At 32.3% G+C, this 19052-nt stretch overlaps 1 protein-coding gene across 1 annotated transcript; it reads right to left on the bottom strand.

Annotated features, from left to right (window-relative positions):
• Positions 1-327: 327 nt before the first annotated feature.
• On the bottom strand, positions 328-18765 carry LOC144836862 (uncharacterized). The gene is made up of 19 exons (XM_078691757.1): positions 18533-18765; positions 14023-14256; positions 11175-11334; positions 10379-10515; positions 9762-10013; positions 8612-8725; positions 7881-8126; positions 7264-7429; positions 6287-6414; positions 5793-6044; positions 5150-5263; positions 4486-4668; positions 4074-4271; positions 3477-3658; positions 2940-3029; positions 2444-2655; positions 2088-2225; positions 966-1119; positions 328-722 (listed from the first exon to the last, which is right to left on the bottom strand). The coding sequence occupies exons 1-19, from the start codon at positions 18597-18599 to the stop codon at positions 480-482; spliced, it is 3270 nt and encodes a 1089-aa protein (XP_078547883.1). The 5' UTR covers positions 18600-18765; the 3' UTR covers positions 328-479.
• Between the last annotated feature and the right edge of the window lie 287 nt (positions 18766-19052).

Below are 19052 nucleotides of genomic sequence, written 5' to 3'. Positions count from 1 at the left end.
CACACTAAATAAAGTATTAATTTCTGCAACATAAATCGCGACGAATGGCATGGAAACGCTATCCATCCCTCTTCTTCGAGGAATTTGCAAAAATGGGAATGGGAGGAAAATCAGAACTCATACAGACATAACATTTACTACACAGCATCTTACCCACTGAGTCAGGGGGAAATGGCAAAAGGCTTCCTACTTTCTAGGAGTTTTATCAGATAATTTATATTGTTTTGACAACTCTTGTAACATAACCACAGTTGTGATTTTGCCATTTTCCCCTAACTGCACTGTGATCGTGCCTGCCTTCGAATCTTCGTTCGCGAGTTGAAGCAAGCAAAGAAGAAGTTATAGAAACTGCTTGCAAAATACTATGATAAAAATTCATTGTCAACTTATTCAAATATTAAAATTGAAATATAAATTAGGCCTAATATGTACACTGTAATATTGATCCAAATTTGATTCCAAAATGTTAATTAATATGCTTAATTTAAATAGGGATTTTCTATTTCATTGACTGGCGTAGATTGATATGTAGGTATTTCATATGGGTTAGACATTTGTGATTCCAGGCCTGGTGTGCAAGTCATGTACATGTTTGGGGAACTAGACGTAGGAGTCATATACACATCATTAGGTTGAATGGGAGTCTCGTATAAGTTTTCGCTTGTAGATCTTATAAACGTCTCATAATTGTCTGCAGTGTCTTTTGTTGAACTTATACATTCCTAGTAGAAAAGAGCACAACAATAACAGTTTAATTAATTAGTCCAAGGATTCTGACGACGATTCTGGTTATCTCGGGAAAACCCAATCAAAAAACCTGCTATATAAAAAGAAAAAATAACATACTAGGCCTATATTGGACTGTTGGACACTCGTGGCAGTTTGTGCATAAGACAAAGGTATTTTAATATTTCATTTTAATGCAAAATTTACAAACTACTAGTAACCAAAAATAAAATACATACCGCTTCTGTAATTAGATTAACAGATTCCATTGGTAGATATTCATTTTTCGTCACAGTAGCATTCTCTAACAAAGTGTCTAATTCATTAAATAAAATATCAAAGGTCGGTCGTTTATCAGGAGATTTCTTCCAACATCTCTTCATTATAGAATATCTGAAAAGGTAGAAATATATTTTTAAAGCAAGAAAATTCCTTTTTGAATGGTTTGCCATTAATCAAAATACCGTCTTCTGTATTTAAATAAGTTGCGATAAATAAAGTATTTAAAGAAAAACGTACTAGATTACGTAAGCGTCGTAACAATACATGGCTGTGTGTGTCTGTATATGCCTACTAGAGGCCCGCCGAGGGTTAAATCCGAGTCTGCACTTTGCCAAACTCTTGTTTGCCACGCTGTTTAGAAAATGTTGGGGTGTCTGTCTAAAATATTCACTAGAGACTGCGGGATCACAGAACTACAAAGACTGTTTAATATTTGATTCGCTTCAGCAACCTAATTTGTGAAGAAAGATGGCCTAACGAACGAAGTTTCTCAACAACTGGTCTAAACTTTAAAATTTGCAAAGTCTTTTTTGTTAAATTCGAAGTTTTCAACCTAAAGCTCGTCATTTTGTTGACGAAGAAACGGTCTGATCTAGCAAGACTGAAGAAAGGGATTTGGAAAACGCAAATGAAATACAATGTGCATAGGCCTAAGCTGACAATTAAACGCGATTAAAGTTTATTACGCAAGCGAAGCCCTAGAGGCAAGATTACAAAAGAATTTTCAATGTGCACCAGTAATTTTGCGCCGATCGTGATCAATGATCCTGAATTAAACGCTACGGATTAATTTCTAAAGTCTTTTTCTCTATCTCTATTAAATTATGATGGAAGAGCTTTTTTAACCTAAAGAAACCTAAAGAAGTTAAATCTAAAACCTATCGGAGTTATATCACGTAAACATCGTGGAGGTATAGGAAATTAAGTGACCACACATGGAACAGTTAGGTCGAATGTAACTCGGATATGAGCGTGTGAGTGCACAGAACTGATTTATCTCTCGTCGTGTAACATCTTTAAAATTACTAATGTATTGAGACTAAAATAGAAATAAAATGTATTAGTAATAAGTTACTTACACTTGATGAGGACAGTTGTCTGGCTGTTTCATTCGGTATCCTTTTTGCAGTTTCTTAGGAAGCATGTCTATGAGAACATCTGGATATGGAACTTTTCCATAGGTAAATATTTCGTACAAAACAACACCAAAAGACCATCTAAATTTTACAATACATACCAGTAATTATAAAAATATAATAACTACTAACCGATGTTCAAACGAAATCGTGCTTTATTTATCATAATTGTGCCTTAAAATGAATAGCCATAGACGATGGTTTTGTGTGATGTCATAATTAATAGGCCTATACGATATTATTTCAACGATTGTATTAAAATAGATTAATAGTTATAGTTATACTTTTCTCTTACTTACACATCACTTTCTGATGACATCCGTTTTTCAAATATTGTTTCCAAGCTATACCATTTTAAGGGCACTTCACCATCGGATACTTTGATGTAGCCTCTCTCATATACGTCTTGTCCAAGTCCAAAATCAGCAACTTTTGCAATCAGGTTTTCTCCCACTAGAATGTTTCTTGCTGCTAAATCACCATGAACTATTTTGTTTGCAGCGACATAGTCCTATGAATACAGGAGTATGAATATTTTTGCGTTCTCTATGTCTCTTCCTATTTTTTTCTAACAATTATTTTAAGGAAATAATTCCGGGATGCTTGAATTTGTTAATGCAGTGAGGTTAGTGGGATTTGTTTTCAAACGCTCTTATATCTGAATGATAGTTGTCTCGGATTGAATAAAAGTAAAAGGCTGCTCAGGACTGATATTATTTATGATGAAAATACAATAAATTAAGCCCAAATCATATAAATAATATTAATAATTGCCAAACGGTCTGAAAATCTTACCATTCCAGATGCAATTTGTCTGGCTAAACTATATAGTTCTACAAGTCCAACATTGTACGTTGTGTCAGTGAATTCATTTTCTTTCATCATCTATTCTTATCGAAAATCAAAGAAAACAAAACAAACAAAATTATTGCAATTCATTGTTTAAAAAGGTTGAAACACATGAAAGTGACAGAAGGCATAACACAATGCGTGGAGTGACTTAAGAAATTACTGTATGTAAAGCTACAACTTTGGTAAGAGAGGAAACGTTACTGCAATTTCGTGTGTTTTTTTATGCACAGAGTTGAATTCTAATAAACGCTCGACCAAACAAAACAAAATTGTAATTAATAACTTATATGAGAAGATACACCTCCTGTTATATATTAACTGCAAGTAGCCTATGTGTATAGTGACGGTTTATTCGTATTTGTGTTTGTTCAAAGCTGTACACCTCACTGCGCACTACCTGAGTCAAGTGGCGCAAGATTTTGTTTTTGTGTTCGATAGTAAAACTTGGTCTTACGATACATTACCCATATGTACACATACCTGCTCTGAGGCTCGTAAGAAGTGAAGCATGCTTCCGTATTTCATGTATTCAGTAATAATTAAAAGTGGGTCATAAGTTGTCCTACATTTTAATATACTGAGAACATTTTGATGATTTCCAAGTTGGATCATTAAGTCAATTTCATTTTTGAAATCTTCCTTCTCACCAGCCGATGAAGTATCTAAATAATTAGATAATAAGAAAATAAAATAATTAAGCGCTCATAAACTGAGCGAAATACTGAGAAATGCAGAGACCGACAGAGGACGTGCTATTTATTTATTGAAGATACACATAACTTAAGATTATAAGATAATAATAATAAGATTTTAGATTTGTATCAATGTATTGGTAATTGCCTATTATTATATTAGTAGCAACATTCATTTTCGGTTGATTGTACATGCATGCATACAAATATACGAATTAATATATAGTAGGCCTACTTGCAATATACTTTGCAAGCAACTTGCCAAGTAAATATAAACATAAGTAATAGTTAGAGACCTACTAATTAACATTATATTCAAAATTTCAAGATCAAGAAATATTATCTTTATGTTAGTGATAATTGATTAGAATGGATGACTACGCACCTAGTGGCGTCTTTACGGCGACTTCAATATCAGCCTGTCCTGCTACACCTTTTAAAGTACATGAGAACACTTTCCCAAATCGACCTCCGCCGATCAAGACACGGTTATCCCAATCAAGATGTTCATTGTCTTTTAACTCATGACCTTTGAACTTAATATCCGGCTCGATTCGTGGAATTAGCATCTCTATATCTCTAGCTGTTAAAAAACATAGTTTAAATACAGTACGTATACTTATTTCATCTGTAGTGTTTGCAAGAAAAGAACCCGCGTTCCTTAAACCAAAGCGCTTTAATCGTCATTAAACAACATTACTTTAACTTTAATTTAAATGCAATATCAAACGTTAGCACATTTAAATGATAAGCCAATGACTTTATATTAGAAAACATATAAATATGAAAGGAAATACCTGGTGTCATCTTTGCAGTATGGTGTCTATTTCTATACCGTACGGCAGCAAAAATTAACAAAATAGCTAAACAGACAGAGGGAATCAGTATACCGACCAATAGAGTGGGATCAGTGCTTGACTGCTGCTGCTGCTGCTGTGGCGTTGTATTTATTAAACTGCCAACAGTTGTTGTTAGAGGAGCTGTCGATTTCGAAATAATAATTATCAGTTAAACATGTGTACTAAAGAATGTTTTGAGGACATAATGTTTGATATGGCAACGATGAAGACAAGATAAAAACGATATAAGAACAATGGAGGGATGTTAATCAATGATTGGGGTAATTGTAGTGATGGTAATAAATCATCGATATGGTCATAAAAAATATGATTTTGTTTATTACAGTAGTATAGTAATTCGATTGTACTGTATAATAACAATAACAAAATTAATATAGTCTTTAAATAATAGGCCTACTGTAAAATGAAAATAATTGATGAATATAGTATATAAAAACTTATTTAAAACTTATTGTGAATTAGAATAATTAATAAAACAGAAACAAATATAATATACTCAATCTTATTTTGAAATACATAATTGAAGTATTCGGTCAATTATCGTGGAAACATTGGAAAACATTAATCAGAACAATTCATACGAATGTTTAGAATACGATACCTTCTTCACATAGTGTGCCAGAGTAGCCTGATGGACATTCACAAGTGAAACTTGACCACCCATCAAAACAAATACCACCGGACATGCAAGGGTTACTAGAGCACTCATCTACACCTAGATATAGTACAGTATTGATAATAATTAGAACATTTTGCACCACACCAATTAAAATGTTAAGGTACACAAACTAAAATGTGAAGGTTAAGGGTTTGAGCAGAAGAAAATGGTAACTATTTTTGCTTTGCAAATTTGACAGTGAGGCGTATTTCTAATTCTATTGATTATAATTTTGGCTTCATGTCATGTAATTGTATGACCACATATATATTGATTAAATCTCTACGAGATAAAATGTTTCACTTCAAGGCAAATTATTATATTGTGCTTTTGCTTAAAAGAAACATTTTTAATACATTGCATGACCATAGGAGATCGATACATCTGGATAGCCAGTTTATAAATTAATATAAAAACACAGTGAGCTGTCCGACGATAGATGTTCACTTATATCTCTTCAAAATGATACCACAAGTATATAAATCGAACTAAAATACTTGCAAAGTTGTGTCAATTAGTGGCCCCCATCCCTTCCCTCTCGTCGACGCCTTTTACATTTATAAACCCGTCTCTCTGAAAAACATACTATGAATAAATATACTCTGGAATCGAACATTTGAATCATAGAAAATCACAGATTCTTGTTCCATCTCTCCATCAACTGATGCTCTTAAAATGCTTGTATCCTCTAACCAGTAAAGATAAGGTCCATAAATGGCAAAATCATTAACGGATGTTAACTCTGTTATTATTGGTAATGGAAACTTGTTTGAATCAGAGTCGAGTGGCACGTATACAATTCGATTAAAACTTTCGTCGATCCAATACAATCTACGATCTAAAACAAGAGAATTAACAGCGATTAGTCTCATCAGGAAAGAGTGTTCAGTGTTTAACATAGAAGATACAAGATACATAAACTGCTTTTGTCTTCGTAAAAATACATATTGGTAGTTAACATCGATTTAGATTTGAAAAGGTGCGCAAGCCTATATAACAATAGTTCTATGTAAAGGGGTTTTTTATATTTCGTACTTTTTGACACAAATAAAATTGTACACAGACGGTACGTAATCTTACCAACAGTGTCTACTGCTAGGGATTTTGAGGTTTTTATTCCTTCTGTAACGAAGTCTTGACGATCTTCACCATTAAGTTGTGCTCTTTCGATTTTTGTGTCAGCGGCTGCATCAATCCAATAAATGAATCTTAATATAGACATATATATACAATTACAAAACAGTAAACATCAACCAATTCGTAAAATATTGTTTTATGAAATAGTTTTCAAAACGCATAGAGCCACTAATCGTAAAAAAAAATTAAAAACGTAAAAAGCATCAAAATCTTTTTTAATCAACGCAATTTTTATCAATAAGAAATATAGGGACGCACTGGCAGGGTTCTGTGTATCAGAAATTTAGCATACTAAACCGATCTTTCTTTCAAATTTGGTCAGTAGGTCAAGAACCAACAACCAAAGACATACATCCCCTACATACATCATCCTGATTTTTGACCATAAATTCCTGAACACATGACGATTTCACCCTATGCCAATGTACGTGTGTGGATATGACAATTATTTTCTGAAAGAATTGGTTTTTTATTCATTTTTTAGATTGGCTTATGACTCTTATGTGACTTTTGAACACAACTTGCAACACTTCATAAATGGTCCTATACTGGCAATTTTGGGAGAAAATCTGTCCAGTAATTTGCAACATATTATCATTTTTAAATATTGCCGGGGAAACAGACAGAATGATGCAGATACAGAACCCAGTCAGTGCACAAAATAATTTCTTTAAGGGTAAGTATTGGTAACACGTCAACCTGCTGTAGGATCTTACGATTTGAGACATTCTTGTTACGTGTTAACATAAATAAACAGCCTCAATTTAAATTTAAAACCTAAAAAAACATATTTCATTAAAAATTGTGTTAATTTTTATGGGGGTTTTTTTGTGTTGAATTTACGTTTTGATTTGATTTTGATTTTTAATTTACAATCTGTCAATTATAGTCATAATGTACGGTAGTTAACGTAAACCTACCCGGCAGAAATATCAAGGGCTAATGATGTAGGGTATTCTAGTGTGCTGTTAACTAGAACCATTCGTCCAGTACCATTAAAGTTGATGACTTCAATTCGATCTGACAATCCATTACTCGTCCAGTATATATGCCTGTTCACAATATCTAATGTCATATCTACTGGAGCTAGAATAGAAAATGTGTTCATTGTTTACCAAAACTAGATGCATCTTATTCTAAACAATACATTTCACATTTTTCGTTTTAGAAAATATTATTAGTCGCGTGCAAACGCGACTCTACAGCTCACTATGTTGGTCGGTTGGTCGGTAAACTCTAACTCAAATTTGTGCACTCGACTTCAGCCATATGGCCTTGTTTTAGTTATCAAACGCCCTTCAATTCATGTAGATATATTACAAAGTTATTCTATTCTATACAAGTTTTTATATGGCGCCCTACAAAGAACAGAGCGCCTAACAATACTTAATAATTAATTAAAAAGAACTGTTTTAAGTTAGTTGCTGGGTGAATATTTGTCAATAAATGGTAAGTGTAAAAGAACGTTATGCTTACTATCAAATCGAAATAAAATTATGCATTAAATATAATCAACTTAATTCTTTCAAAAACTTACCATTTCCTTCAGTAATGGTAACGACATGTTCAAAATTCGATCCATCAAGATTAACTCGGTTAATTTCATTCTTTCGCGTATCTGCCCAATATATACGTTCATCTATTGGGTCGTATTGTACACTAACCGGGCTTTCTGGGGTAGGTTCAATAGGTATCTTTTTAAAATTCAACGTATTGTTTTCTAACTTTCCCTCAGATATACTTATTTCTGCATTAAAAGTGTCAGTGATGAGTATAAAATCACCTAGAAAAAAATAGATGTTTGTTCTTTCATTACAGGATATATCAACACTAGAAGAACAACATGCGTAAAACAATGCAACACCGAAAACCAATCTGTAAATATACAGAGTGCTCCGTAGTAGCCAAATCACAGGCGTCGCATTACGTGGCCTATTAAGCCCGTTTTTCCATTAGCGAATATTCGCGCGAACGTTTTTTAGGTTCTAATTGGCCTTTTTTCACGTTACGTCACAAAACCTAGATGAAATCATTAATACGCAAGCTAATTGGTCAAATATTTAAATTCGCCTAATGGAGATTAGGCTTCAATAGCGAAGCGAAAAACAAAACGAACGATTGTTGAAGTTTATTTTTGGAAAAATGTGTTATAAAACAATAATGAATGTATGGTATTTGTCAAATGAAACGTTTTCTCCTCATTAAATTAAAAAACATCCATTGTTTGCATTGGTCCTATTGAATCACATTAGTCTGATATAAACTCACCTTTGTTGCATTGTTTCCCTCTATACCCCAGTCTACAAAGACATTTGTAGTCTGATATTCCATTGACACATGTTCCGCCATTCTGACAAGGGTCGCTTCTGCAAGCGTCCATTTCTATAAAAAAAAAATTGAAACAAACTTGTGTAGTCTTCCATTACACTTTTGAAGGATGCGGTCTGATTTGCAACTTATCTAACTTTCTTATCTTGTCTCTTATCTAAGCAATATAACTAGTCCTACATAATTATGAAAGTAATATAATACTTCAATAGCCACGTGTACCTTTCAAGTACCTATTTCTAGAGTGTCAATTAACTAGATCATACTATTTTCGTCTTGTGACGAATTAACGATGTGACTATCTCCACTACACACAAAGTCAATGTGCGAGTACACATTTGCCATTTTACCCAATGTTTAACGCATTGCTAAATCTTTACAAAGCACTAATATTACCTGTTATGACTTACTGTTGTTGTATGTGGGCACCTACTGAAATATCTCATATGTATAGACTTGAAAGGGTACAGAGAAAGGCCACTAGAATAATTATTTACAGAAAAGAAGGAAATTGGGACACTTCATATTTATATAGGTTAAAGACCCTAAATATTTTAAGTATTGAAAATATATTTAAAGTGTATAGACTCACATTAGGTTTTAAAATAATGCATGGCCTCTGTCCCTCATCCTTTAATGAGTTTGTGAGATCAAGTGAGAGGTGTGAAGGGCGTTTAATACATTTTTAAATTCATCGTTTGTTATTTTTCCTAGATTATGGGAGCTTCCCAATGAAATTAAACAATGTGCTACAATTTCAAACTTTAAAGCCCAACTCAAAATATTAAGTTGTAATTGTTTATATTATTTATATTGTTTATTCAATGCAGCTTATTCTTAATTGGTGTATTCCATTATAACTTTGTCTTGTTTTGTTTTTAATGAATTTGTACTACTTAGTTTTGTTATTTTTGTATTTTATAATAATGATGGAGTAAGAGCAGTTTTCTGTTTGGGCTCATGCCTATTACTTGCTCCTGGCAAGATGAATTGTAAAACGTACTTTTAAGAACTTTTGCCGAATAAATATTATTATTATTATTATTATTTAAAAATGCATGTCAAACCGACAACAATAAATTTCTATTACTTTTAAATATATCCACACTTTCAGCTTGTGAAAATAATGAATTACTGATCGGTTCTATATCGTTTCCAGTCTTCTTATTGGCCCTCACAAGCTCGGGTCTTCCTTCCTGAACCCAATACACATCCGGACCAAAGATCTTAACATCCACTGGATACCTTGCATTGTCGAAGTTTGTTGTGACCACATCGCGTCGGTTAATACCATTTGCAGCAGATGATTCTATTTTACCGTCACACCAATAAAGCTGGTTTTCTTTAAAAGTTAAATACAAACTTGTTTTAGGTTCAGATTTATCTCTTAGGCCGTAGTCATACTACTGAGGTGAAAAAACGGCTACAGTAAACTTCTAAATCATATTTGAATTAATCTAAATGTCAGAAGTGCTATACAAAATACAGTATCACATTTATAACCATGTGATGCTAAATCATAAACTGTTTACTCTTTTGTAAAAAGTCTATAACCTAACTCTGCATGATGCTATTATGTCGGATCCCATTAAGCCCATCATTCACTTAGCTTAACAACATAATTAGTCACAGTACCCAGTAAGTTTAGTATTATATGATATAGTCTATTAATGTCATTTTGAATGAATAGTAGATGAAATAATTTACCATTTTTGTCAATTGTGATAGATATAGGGTTAGAAAGTTCGTTTTCTATTAGTATTTCTACACCACCACCATCCGACAAGCGAGCTCTTCCAATCTTCGATTTTTTAAAACCCACAATATCGGTCCAGTAAATATAACTAAAAAGAACAAAAAGTAAGACAATTATATCAATACTGTAATTGTTGATTTTAGTGTGGATCTGATACACGTTTATACAAGTTACTGTAACATTACAGTATCAGAATAGTAAATTAATGATAGCAATTGGAGTACAGTAGCAGCTGTGGCAGTAAAGTATTCTGTTGCAGTTTAACAGGAGTTAGCATTCAGAGAAAGTAGATTGGTGGTCGAACAGAGCAATAGCAGTAATAACATTGACAATAGTACAATGGGAATCAATATAACAGTGTACTGAGTAACAGTGGCAATAACAGTGGTAATGACAATATAAATCCTTAGTAATAATATTAAAGATGTATTGTCCCCAAAAAACACGAAAAATGAAGATTAATTTAAAAAGACTTTGAATAAGCAATTTCACAGTTCAATGTTTTCACTTATAAAAAGACAAAATAAACGGTTAAATTCAACCAATGAATTCCAGTCAATTTGAGTTTTTTCAGATAAATAATCTTTTTTTTATCCAATTTTTGTTCAAAGTGAAGAACTATTATGTTATGTTACTTAAAATGGCATATTCAACAACAAATATTAAAAACAAATATTTTTTCAGGGGGGGGGGGGACAATATATCTTTAAGGGTAATGTGATATGTAAAATGTTGTGAAATAATTACTTGTTTTCTACATCGATAGCTATTCCAGAAGGCTTTTTCATAACATCTACTAGCGTATAATTTCTCAAAGAAGTCAAGTTGACGACTTTGATACAATTACATGTTAGGTCTGACCAGTACATATTGCCATTCTTCTCTTCAATAACAAATCTAGATAATGCTGTGAGAAAATAAAATAAAATAAACTACAATAAATAATACAATTTAATCCATTTCTAATTTTTAGGACAAAAATGTCGGAACAGAGAGTAACACATGGAAAGAATATATGACTACATAACGAAACGCATAACAATAGGCATGTTTTCATGTCTCGTTACATGTTTGTATAAAAACGCACACCATAGAAATAAAGGGATTATGATCAGAAGCATGATAACCTACATTAGACGGCAGGTACAATGCAAAAGATTGTAGGAGACAGTTCAACCCCTATCTCTAATTCAATGCCTGGATCCGCCACTGATAATCGGATCAAACAACAATTAAATAAATTAATAATTTATTATTATTATTATTATTGTTTTTTTGTTAGCACACTAACAATTTAATCGGGAAAAAAACAATCAGAAATTGGGTAAAACAAAACAAAAAACACAAAATTATGCCAGAGTATGTTAAAAACGGCTAAATAATGCCGCGGCATTATGCCAGATTCCGTGGGCATCCAAATAATACCAAAAAGCATAATGCCAGAAATGACAACTATGCCTCCAATCCAATCCCAATGAGAGCAGTTATGCCAGTTCAGTTGGCACCTTTGCAGTGGAAATTGGCAAATGTGATTCCCCTTCCCAAACATACCCCCCAATTAAACAATAATTAAATAAACGTTCCAATTTGTTGAGCAATCGGAATAAATGGAATACTCGTAAACTAATTGTCCGTTGTTGATCATGTTGAGTAGCAATCATTTTACAAATTTAAAAGAAAATTACATAAATGACTCATTTCGGATAATGTTCGATATGATTTGTTATCTGATTTGTTACAATGTTTATCCTCCGTGCTATAATATTAATGTATTACATACATTACCGTATAACACAACTAAATTAAGATCGATTATTATTAATAATTATTTATTGCTAACCAAAAATGTCAACCTAATCCTGATTATAGTACATAATATTATATTATAGTATAATTAGATTATACTATATATATATACTATTCACATAGCGACTTTCATCTAGTTTATACAGCAGCAGATCAATTAATGTTGGAATTCAATATCTTATTCTTGTTCTAGTTATTGGGAATATTAACTGCTAAAAAGCAAAGAAAGTACTATTTATAGTTTACAAATAAAGTTATCAAATGCTGGTGATTTTTAACGAATAACATTTTTTTTTTTATTTAATCGGGAAAAAAACAATCAGAAATTGGGTAAAACAAAACAAAAAACACAAAATTATGCCAGAGTATGTTAAAAACGGCTAAATAATGCCGCGGCATTATGCCAGATTCCGTGGGCATCCAAATAATACCAAAAAGCATAATGCCAGAAATGACAACTATGCCTCCAATCCAATCCCAATGAGAGCAGTTATGCCAGTTCAGTTGGCACCTTTGCAGTGGAAATTGGCAAATGTGATTCCCCTTCCCAAACATACCCCCCAATTCAGTGTTTTTTGCTGCAATGTATGTTTTATATATATATACGATACCGAATATCTATATAGTAGTAGGCCTACGTCTACTACACTGTGAGCCTACTAGGCTCGTCGTTGAACTGTTAACGATCAACGATGATAGCGTCGAATAAAGTCGACTGGAAAACAGGCTTTACTGTATGAGTTTCTATTGTAGTAGTCTTTGGTTCAATTACCACTAAGCGAACATTTCATTCCTTAAAAGTTTGTTACAATAATTGTTTGCGTATGTTGCTGAATTTTAGTAAATTCTGTGTAGGTGCTTCTGAAATGTTTGTTATATTTGGTATTTCTAGTTTTGGTGAATTTTAAGTAACTATTTATAGTTTTTTGTTACATATTAATTTATCTAATAATTTGATTGTGAACACTGTGTGATAAACTGCATTTTAATTCCAAATTGTATGCCAGCTGGTCTGGCATTATTTTACATTAATCTTTAACTATTTTATATTTTGTACACTACATATAATGAAATAAAAGCTTATATAACTAGAGGGTACTTAAAAGATTATGGTAACTACTAAGAACTTCCATTATTTTCTACATTAGGGCTGTTACTCTATTTAATATATATGTATATGATAGACAAATCCGTGCTTTTCATAAATAAATTATTCTATATTTTTTCAAATTGTAAGTAATCCTTGCTTTTAAATGCAATTAGAAAACTGTGTTCATTAATCAAGATCGAATTATTTATAAAATCTTATCCATCAATTATACAAAGTAAAGTGTACAGAATACGCAAATACAATTTATTTTGTAATACACCTGATTATATTCTTGCAATTTGATTGGTTGTATCACAACCGTTCGGTATTAATTCTACCTAACATAAGTTATATCAAATGATAATAATGGGTTTAATTGCACGTCCACCTTTTTGCAACATTTTGAGAATGTTGCCACTAATTCGCATTCGAAAATCATCCTATGGTGCACGCCGTTTATTCTACTCCGCGTACAACTCTTTGGATGGCCCGGATTACTGGCCTACAGTAGCGGCTGTGGCATCTTCGCCAATGGTTTACGATGGATGAATTGAATAAAACAGTAGATGTGTTATAAAAAGAATAAATAATGTTTGTATTCGTTGAATTGAGAAAATATTTTATTTTATTAATAATTGACTGCTCATGTTAACATTCTGACAATCCAACTATTTTTTTTATTATTGAAAGTGTACTTACAAACATCTGACAATACAACTTCTTGATCAGAGCCATCTAAATTTGATCTCCGTACCTCTTTCTTAACTTTATCAGACCAATACACTTTTCTATCTCTATGATCAAATTCGGCATATTGTACATATTCTGGTGGCGGATCCAATTGAATTGATTCAAAATCTAAAGTCTCGTTGATAGATTTTGCAAAATGTGCTTTAAACAAGGAAATACGTTCAGCAACTAGTACCAAGTCACCTAAAAGAGGAAACAACCATAATCTACGGTAGTATTTATTGATAAAGAAATAAAACTATTATTAAGAATGTTCATTCAACGGTACAATACAATTTTTAGTCTGTTTAAAGTTCAATTCTTATCGATTTCATGAGTACAGTTGGCCACATATAATAACCTATAAATTAAAGATGTAGGCCTATTGGTTTTTTTTAAACCAAAAATTGTATCGAAAAAAATATATATTTACCTGAAAAAAAAGGAAAACCCCTGTAATTTAGTCAAATTTACTGTAAGTCAATGTGTGTTTGGCTGAATTTAACTGTTTATTTTGTCTTTTTATAAGCGACAAACTTATTTTTAGTTAGTTAGTTGTTTTTTATTTTAAAGTGATTAATATATCCAAACTGAAAAATGACCTAGTCTTTTTTTATTAACGTTAATGTTTCATGTTTTTGGGGCCAAAACATCTTTAATTAATGTAATGAAATTATACTAAACAAGCAACTCGTGACATATTCCTCCTACTATTGAACTCATAAACATTTATTGTTATACTTATTCCATATAAATGTAAGACTATATTAGACCAATACAATATAGGTCTTCTTCTAACCCCCTAGTCATCTCGAATGATGAACTGGATTCGTTTAAACAGTACACACGGACAAACTGTGTAGGACTATACTGGACCTGTACTGGAGTCTTTATCTATCACCAGAACTAGGACCGGTTGTCCTCGAGTCCCACACCGATTTAGTTGGCTCTGGTAGGCCTACGGTAAACGGCAAATGTGAAAACGCATCACCAACAAATGTGAAAACACATCACCCAAACGTGAAAAGACATTTTCGCCCACAAATGTAAAAAAAACAACAATTCATCAAAATTAGTGCTAGACTTAAGAATTTGTGATACAAGTATTTTACGAGTTCATGTTAATGTAGGCCTATTTATATACATTATATTGAGTTGGTTCAATACTTGTGGGTGCACGCGATACGTGTTGATTTACTATTAAGTCGATGTTTGCAATTAGCTGCGCACGTGCACGTTACTTCAATGTCAAGGTCATATCATTGCTACTTGTAGTATGTGGTTGTAGTATGCTACGTGGAACTATACATGCCTACATAGTAGACCAACGAGTTAACTACACATTACATGAGTACCAAATGAACTTGACCTTGTAGTGTCGTGAACGCGCACAACAAACACTACTGAACCTCGATTTGGAACTATACGTACTTAGTAAGCCAACGAATTGACGACCACGCACTACAAATGCAATGGTATAGGACCTTGTAGAATCGACATGGAATAACAGTGAGGTATACCTCCTGATAATAGTAAACCAACAACTTAACAACTACAAACTAAAAGTCAATGTTATAAATGACCTTGTAGTATCGTGTACATGCCCAACAAACACCGAACATCGACTTTGAAATACGTAATGTATAATAGTAATACTAATAGCCCCAACGAGTTATTTTTATTTTTTACCTCCGCCAAGGAGGTATATGTAATCGGTAGCGTGTGTTTGTTTGTTAGCAGGATTACTCAAAAAGTAATTACAAGATCTTTACCAAAATGAATATACAGATAGATATGTGGTTAAGGACCATTCCATTAAATTTTGGGACCATGGTCCCAATTCTGGACTACTTTTTAGTATACTTTTCAGACCTGCTAGTGTTAAAAGATAGGACAGAATTTTTCAAAAGCCGGCGAGCAGTCTTAAAGTAACAAGTAAACTGAAATTGCATTTTCTCGAGAACTTCATTTTTGTACATGAGGCAAGAATTATAATTAAGTGATTTGTAATTTTAAAACATAATTTGATTTAATGTGCACGATTTTTGATGCGAGTAGTTTAAAAAACCTATTTCTTTTCACATTTACTCGTTTGATTTTCGCGTTGCTGTTCTATTGTTAGTCAACTGAAGCTATTGTTAATTGAAAGGCTTGTTACATAACCATTACACCAAACTCGCATACACATGCTTGTAGTGAAATTAGCCTAAATCACAAACAGCATTAAGACACGCACAAATATATATATATATTTTTTTTTTAACCGTAGGAGAATTTTACAGTAGGCGGAGGTATGCACTCTCGGAGTGGCTTTCTAGTTATTTCTTTATTCTGACATTAAATCATAGGATAAAAACACAATAAAGTACCGAGACGGCAAACTCATTTCCATTGTGGTCCTAAACAAATATAACAGAATAAACAAGAAAACCACACTTAATTAAACATAATAAACATACATATAGCAAATTAAATTTCTTTCTTATGTATCACAATTGTTGACATGAATTGGTTTGTTTTTTGGGGTTGTTTTTTTTTGGGCGAAAATTTCTTCTTTTTTCACATTTGTGGGTGTTATCACATTTGTTGGCGATGATCGTCTTCACATTTGTGGGCGCGCTCTTTATTACATTTGTGGATGATGTGTTTTAACATTTGTGGTTGTTTTCACATTCGTGGGTGATGCGTTTTCACATTTGTGGTTGTTTTCACATTAGTGGGTGATGAGTTTTCACATTTGTGGTTGTTTCCACATTTGTGGGTGATGTGTTTTTACATTTGTGGTTGTTTTCACATTTGTGGGTGTTTTCACATTTGTCTTAACAACTCGGTCGATAGTAATGAAGGCTCCACAATTTCATGAGAGGGGACGTGAAACTACCAACTACTATTTTTAGTCTATTCGTCCAAAACAAATGGAGGAAATTATTATTTCATAATCACGATTTGTTATTGTAAATAAAAGTAAATAACGGATGTGGTAGTGTGATCGTCAAAGGTTGATAGAATGACACCTTAGCTGCGTGTATATCACCGATGCATAATGCAATATTACCCATCAAGTTAACTGAGGTCACTGACACGATCGGATAATACCTGTACATGTTAAAAGTTCGGTTACAATGGTATTCATTAAATTGTACAGATTATTTTATTTGGCCATACTAATTCCATGATTTAAAAATACAATAATTCTCCAAACCAATACATAGTTGGTCATTAATTATTATTACTTTACAGCATGATTAAGCAAATCCATAATTTATTAGAACCTTATAATAAATCCTGTCAATTGTAATGATAATTAATAAACCATTAGCATAATAATATTTATTTGTCTTTGAGAACCTGTTTTTGTTGTTTAGTTCAAAACGTGCAATACGAATATTTTGGACGAATTTTAATTCCATTCAAAAACAATGGAGACCATGACTATCATGAATAGGCTGAAAGAATTTCATATATGCATGATTTTTAAAGATTTGATTACAGATTTTGAACACGATTTACTTTTTTTTTCTTTCGTGGGAATCACCCACCTTTATTGTAATTTCTTCTCATTTTCAATGTATAATTGTATAAATATTTATAATATATAAACTTTATGTTTTTTCTAATTTTTCCAAAATGCATGATTTGTAAATGCAAAATGTGAATAATGAAATAAGTTCATTTAGGGCCTACAACATGTTTCGTGTACCTGTTATTATTTTATACCAATTGATAGTACCTTCTGTTGGAAAACATTTAAATATGAGGTCATTAAATTTAAGCCATACATTTTGAATTGCTGTACATTCAACTAGCATAGGTAATTGACATTCAATTTCTTTTTTACACCTGTCACGTGTATTGTTTTCTACTATTTTCCAATCTTTAAGCCTTTTTTTACAAGGTAAAATGTTGTGTAGTAATTTAAAATTAAATTGTGCAATTCTATTTATGTGCTTAAAGTTGTGTATTTTATTTGTCCATACTTCATACCAATCTAATTCAGCATTATTAAAGACTACTTCCCATTTTGCTTCTGCAATGGAATTGGTAGATATTTCATTTACAAAATGCCTATAATAAAATTTATCTTTGTTCTCTTTTCGGAACAAGGATTTCTCTCGTCATCGTATTGGTCTCTGGCTATAGATTCTTTCCATTCAATAGGTATGGGATTAATAAGCACCATGTATTCTATTAGACCATTTTGTCACGATTTACTTACTAAAAATGTTACAGTTGTTATTCAATTGAAATGAGTAAACCTATCGATTATGTAAACAAATATCAAATACGGCAATTCTACCAAAATATTGAACATTTGTCATTTTGTATTAGGATGCTTGATCCAATATATCGAATTTAACTTTTACCTTATGGAAAAACCTAATTTAAAGTGCCAGCTCATTTACGGTATTCTTGTCAAACGTTTTGCGAAAAATGCAACCAGCCTGTACCAGTGTAATAAATTAGATTTGTATTTACCTACCTGTAACTGAGTATATATATCCAATCAATAACAATAGGCCTACAACAATCGTTTTAAGTTTAGTCATTTTTCAATATTTTAGAGGCAATTCATAATACAACTTTCTAAAAACAAGTTTAGTAAATAATGATGTAGAACTAGAGTAGCCGAAGTAGCTTTGATGACGTTGACGTTATCATACACAATGGGCCGGGTAAAACAAGTGCATTTGTATGCGCAATAGTTAACGGCCAAGTGAAGATGACTTCCTGTGTACTGTGTAATCCCGGACGGAAATTCAACACACGCCTCGAAAACACACGGATCATTAGTCTGCGAACTTTCTCCAAGTTTACCAAATACATTTTCAATTCAATTTTTCTATCATAATCTATTATTATTTCCTAATTCTTATCATTCATTTGTTAGTGATTGACTTTGACTTGTATTTGTTCTTTTTTTCTTTCAATTTTTTTTAAAAGGTAGGCCTATAAATCTTGCTGTATTAATGTATTACCATTTTAGAGTGCCACTGATGCAA

The sequence above is a fragment of the Antedon bifida genome, chromosome 3 (genome assembly GCF_963402885.1).
Source record: "Antedon bifida chromosome 3, ecAntBifi1.1, whole genome shotgun sequence".
In the NCBI taxonomy this organism is placed as follows: Eukaryota; Metazoa; Echinodermata; class Crinoidea; order Comatulida; family Antedonidae; genus Antedon; species Antedon bifida.
The sequence above is the reverse complement of the archived record's forward strand: the minus strand, read 5'-3'. Positions and strand labels throughout refer to the sequence as shown.

Excerpts from the sequence above, each read along its gene's own strand:
- LOC144836862 (XM_078691757.1), bottom strand. The coding sequence starts at position 18,599 with ATGACTAAACTTAAAACGATTGTTGTAGGCCTATTGTTATTGATTGGA. Across the intron at positions 7,430-7,880 it reads TACCATTACTGAAGGAAATG|CTCCAGTAGATATGACATTA; the intron begins GTAAGTTTTTGA and ends TTTCTATTCTAG. Across the intron at positions 2,226-2,443 it reads ATGTCATCAGAAAGTGATGT|ATGGTCTTTTGGTGTTGTTT; the intron begins GTAAGTAAGAGA and ends TGTAAAATTTAG.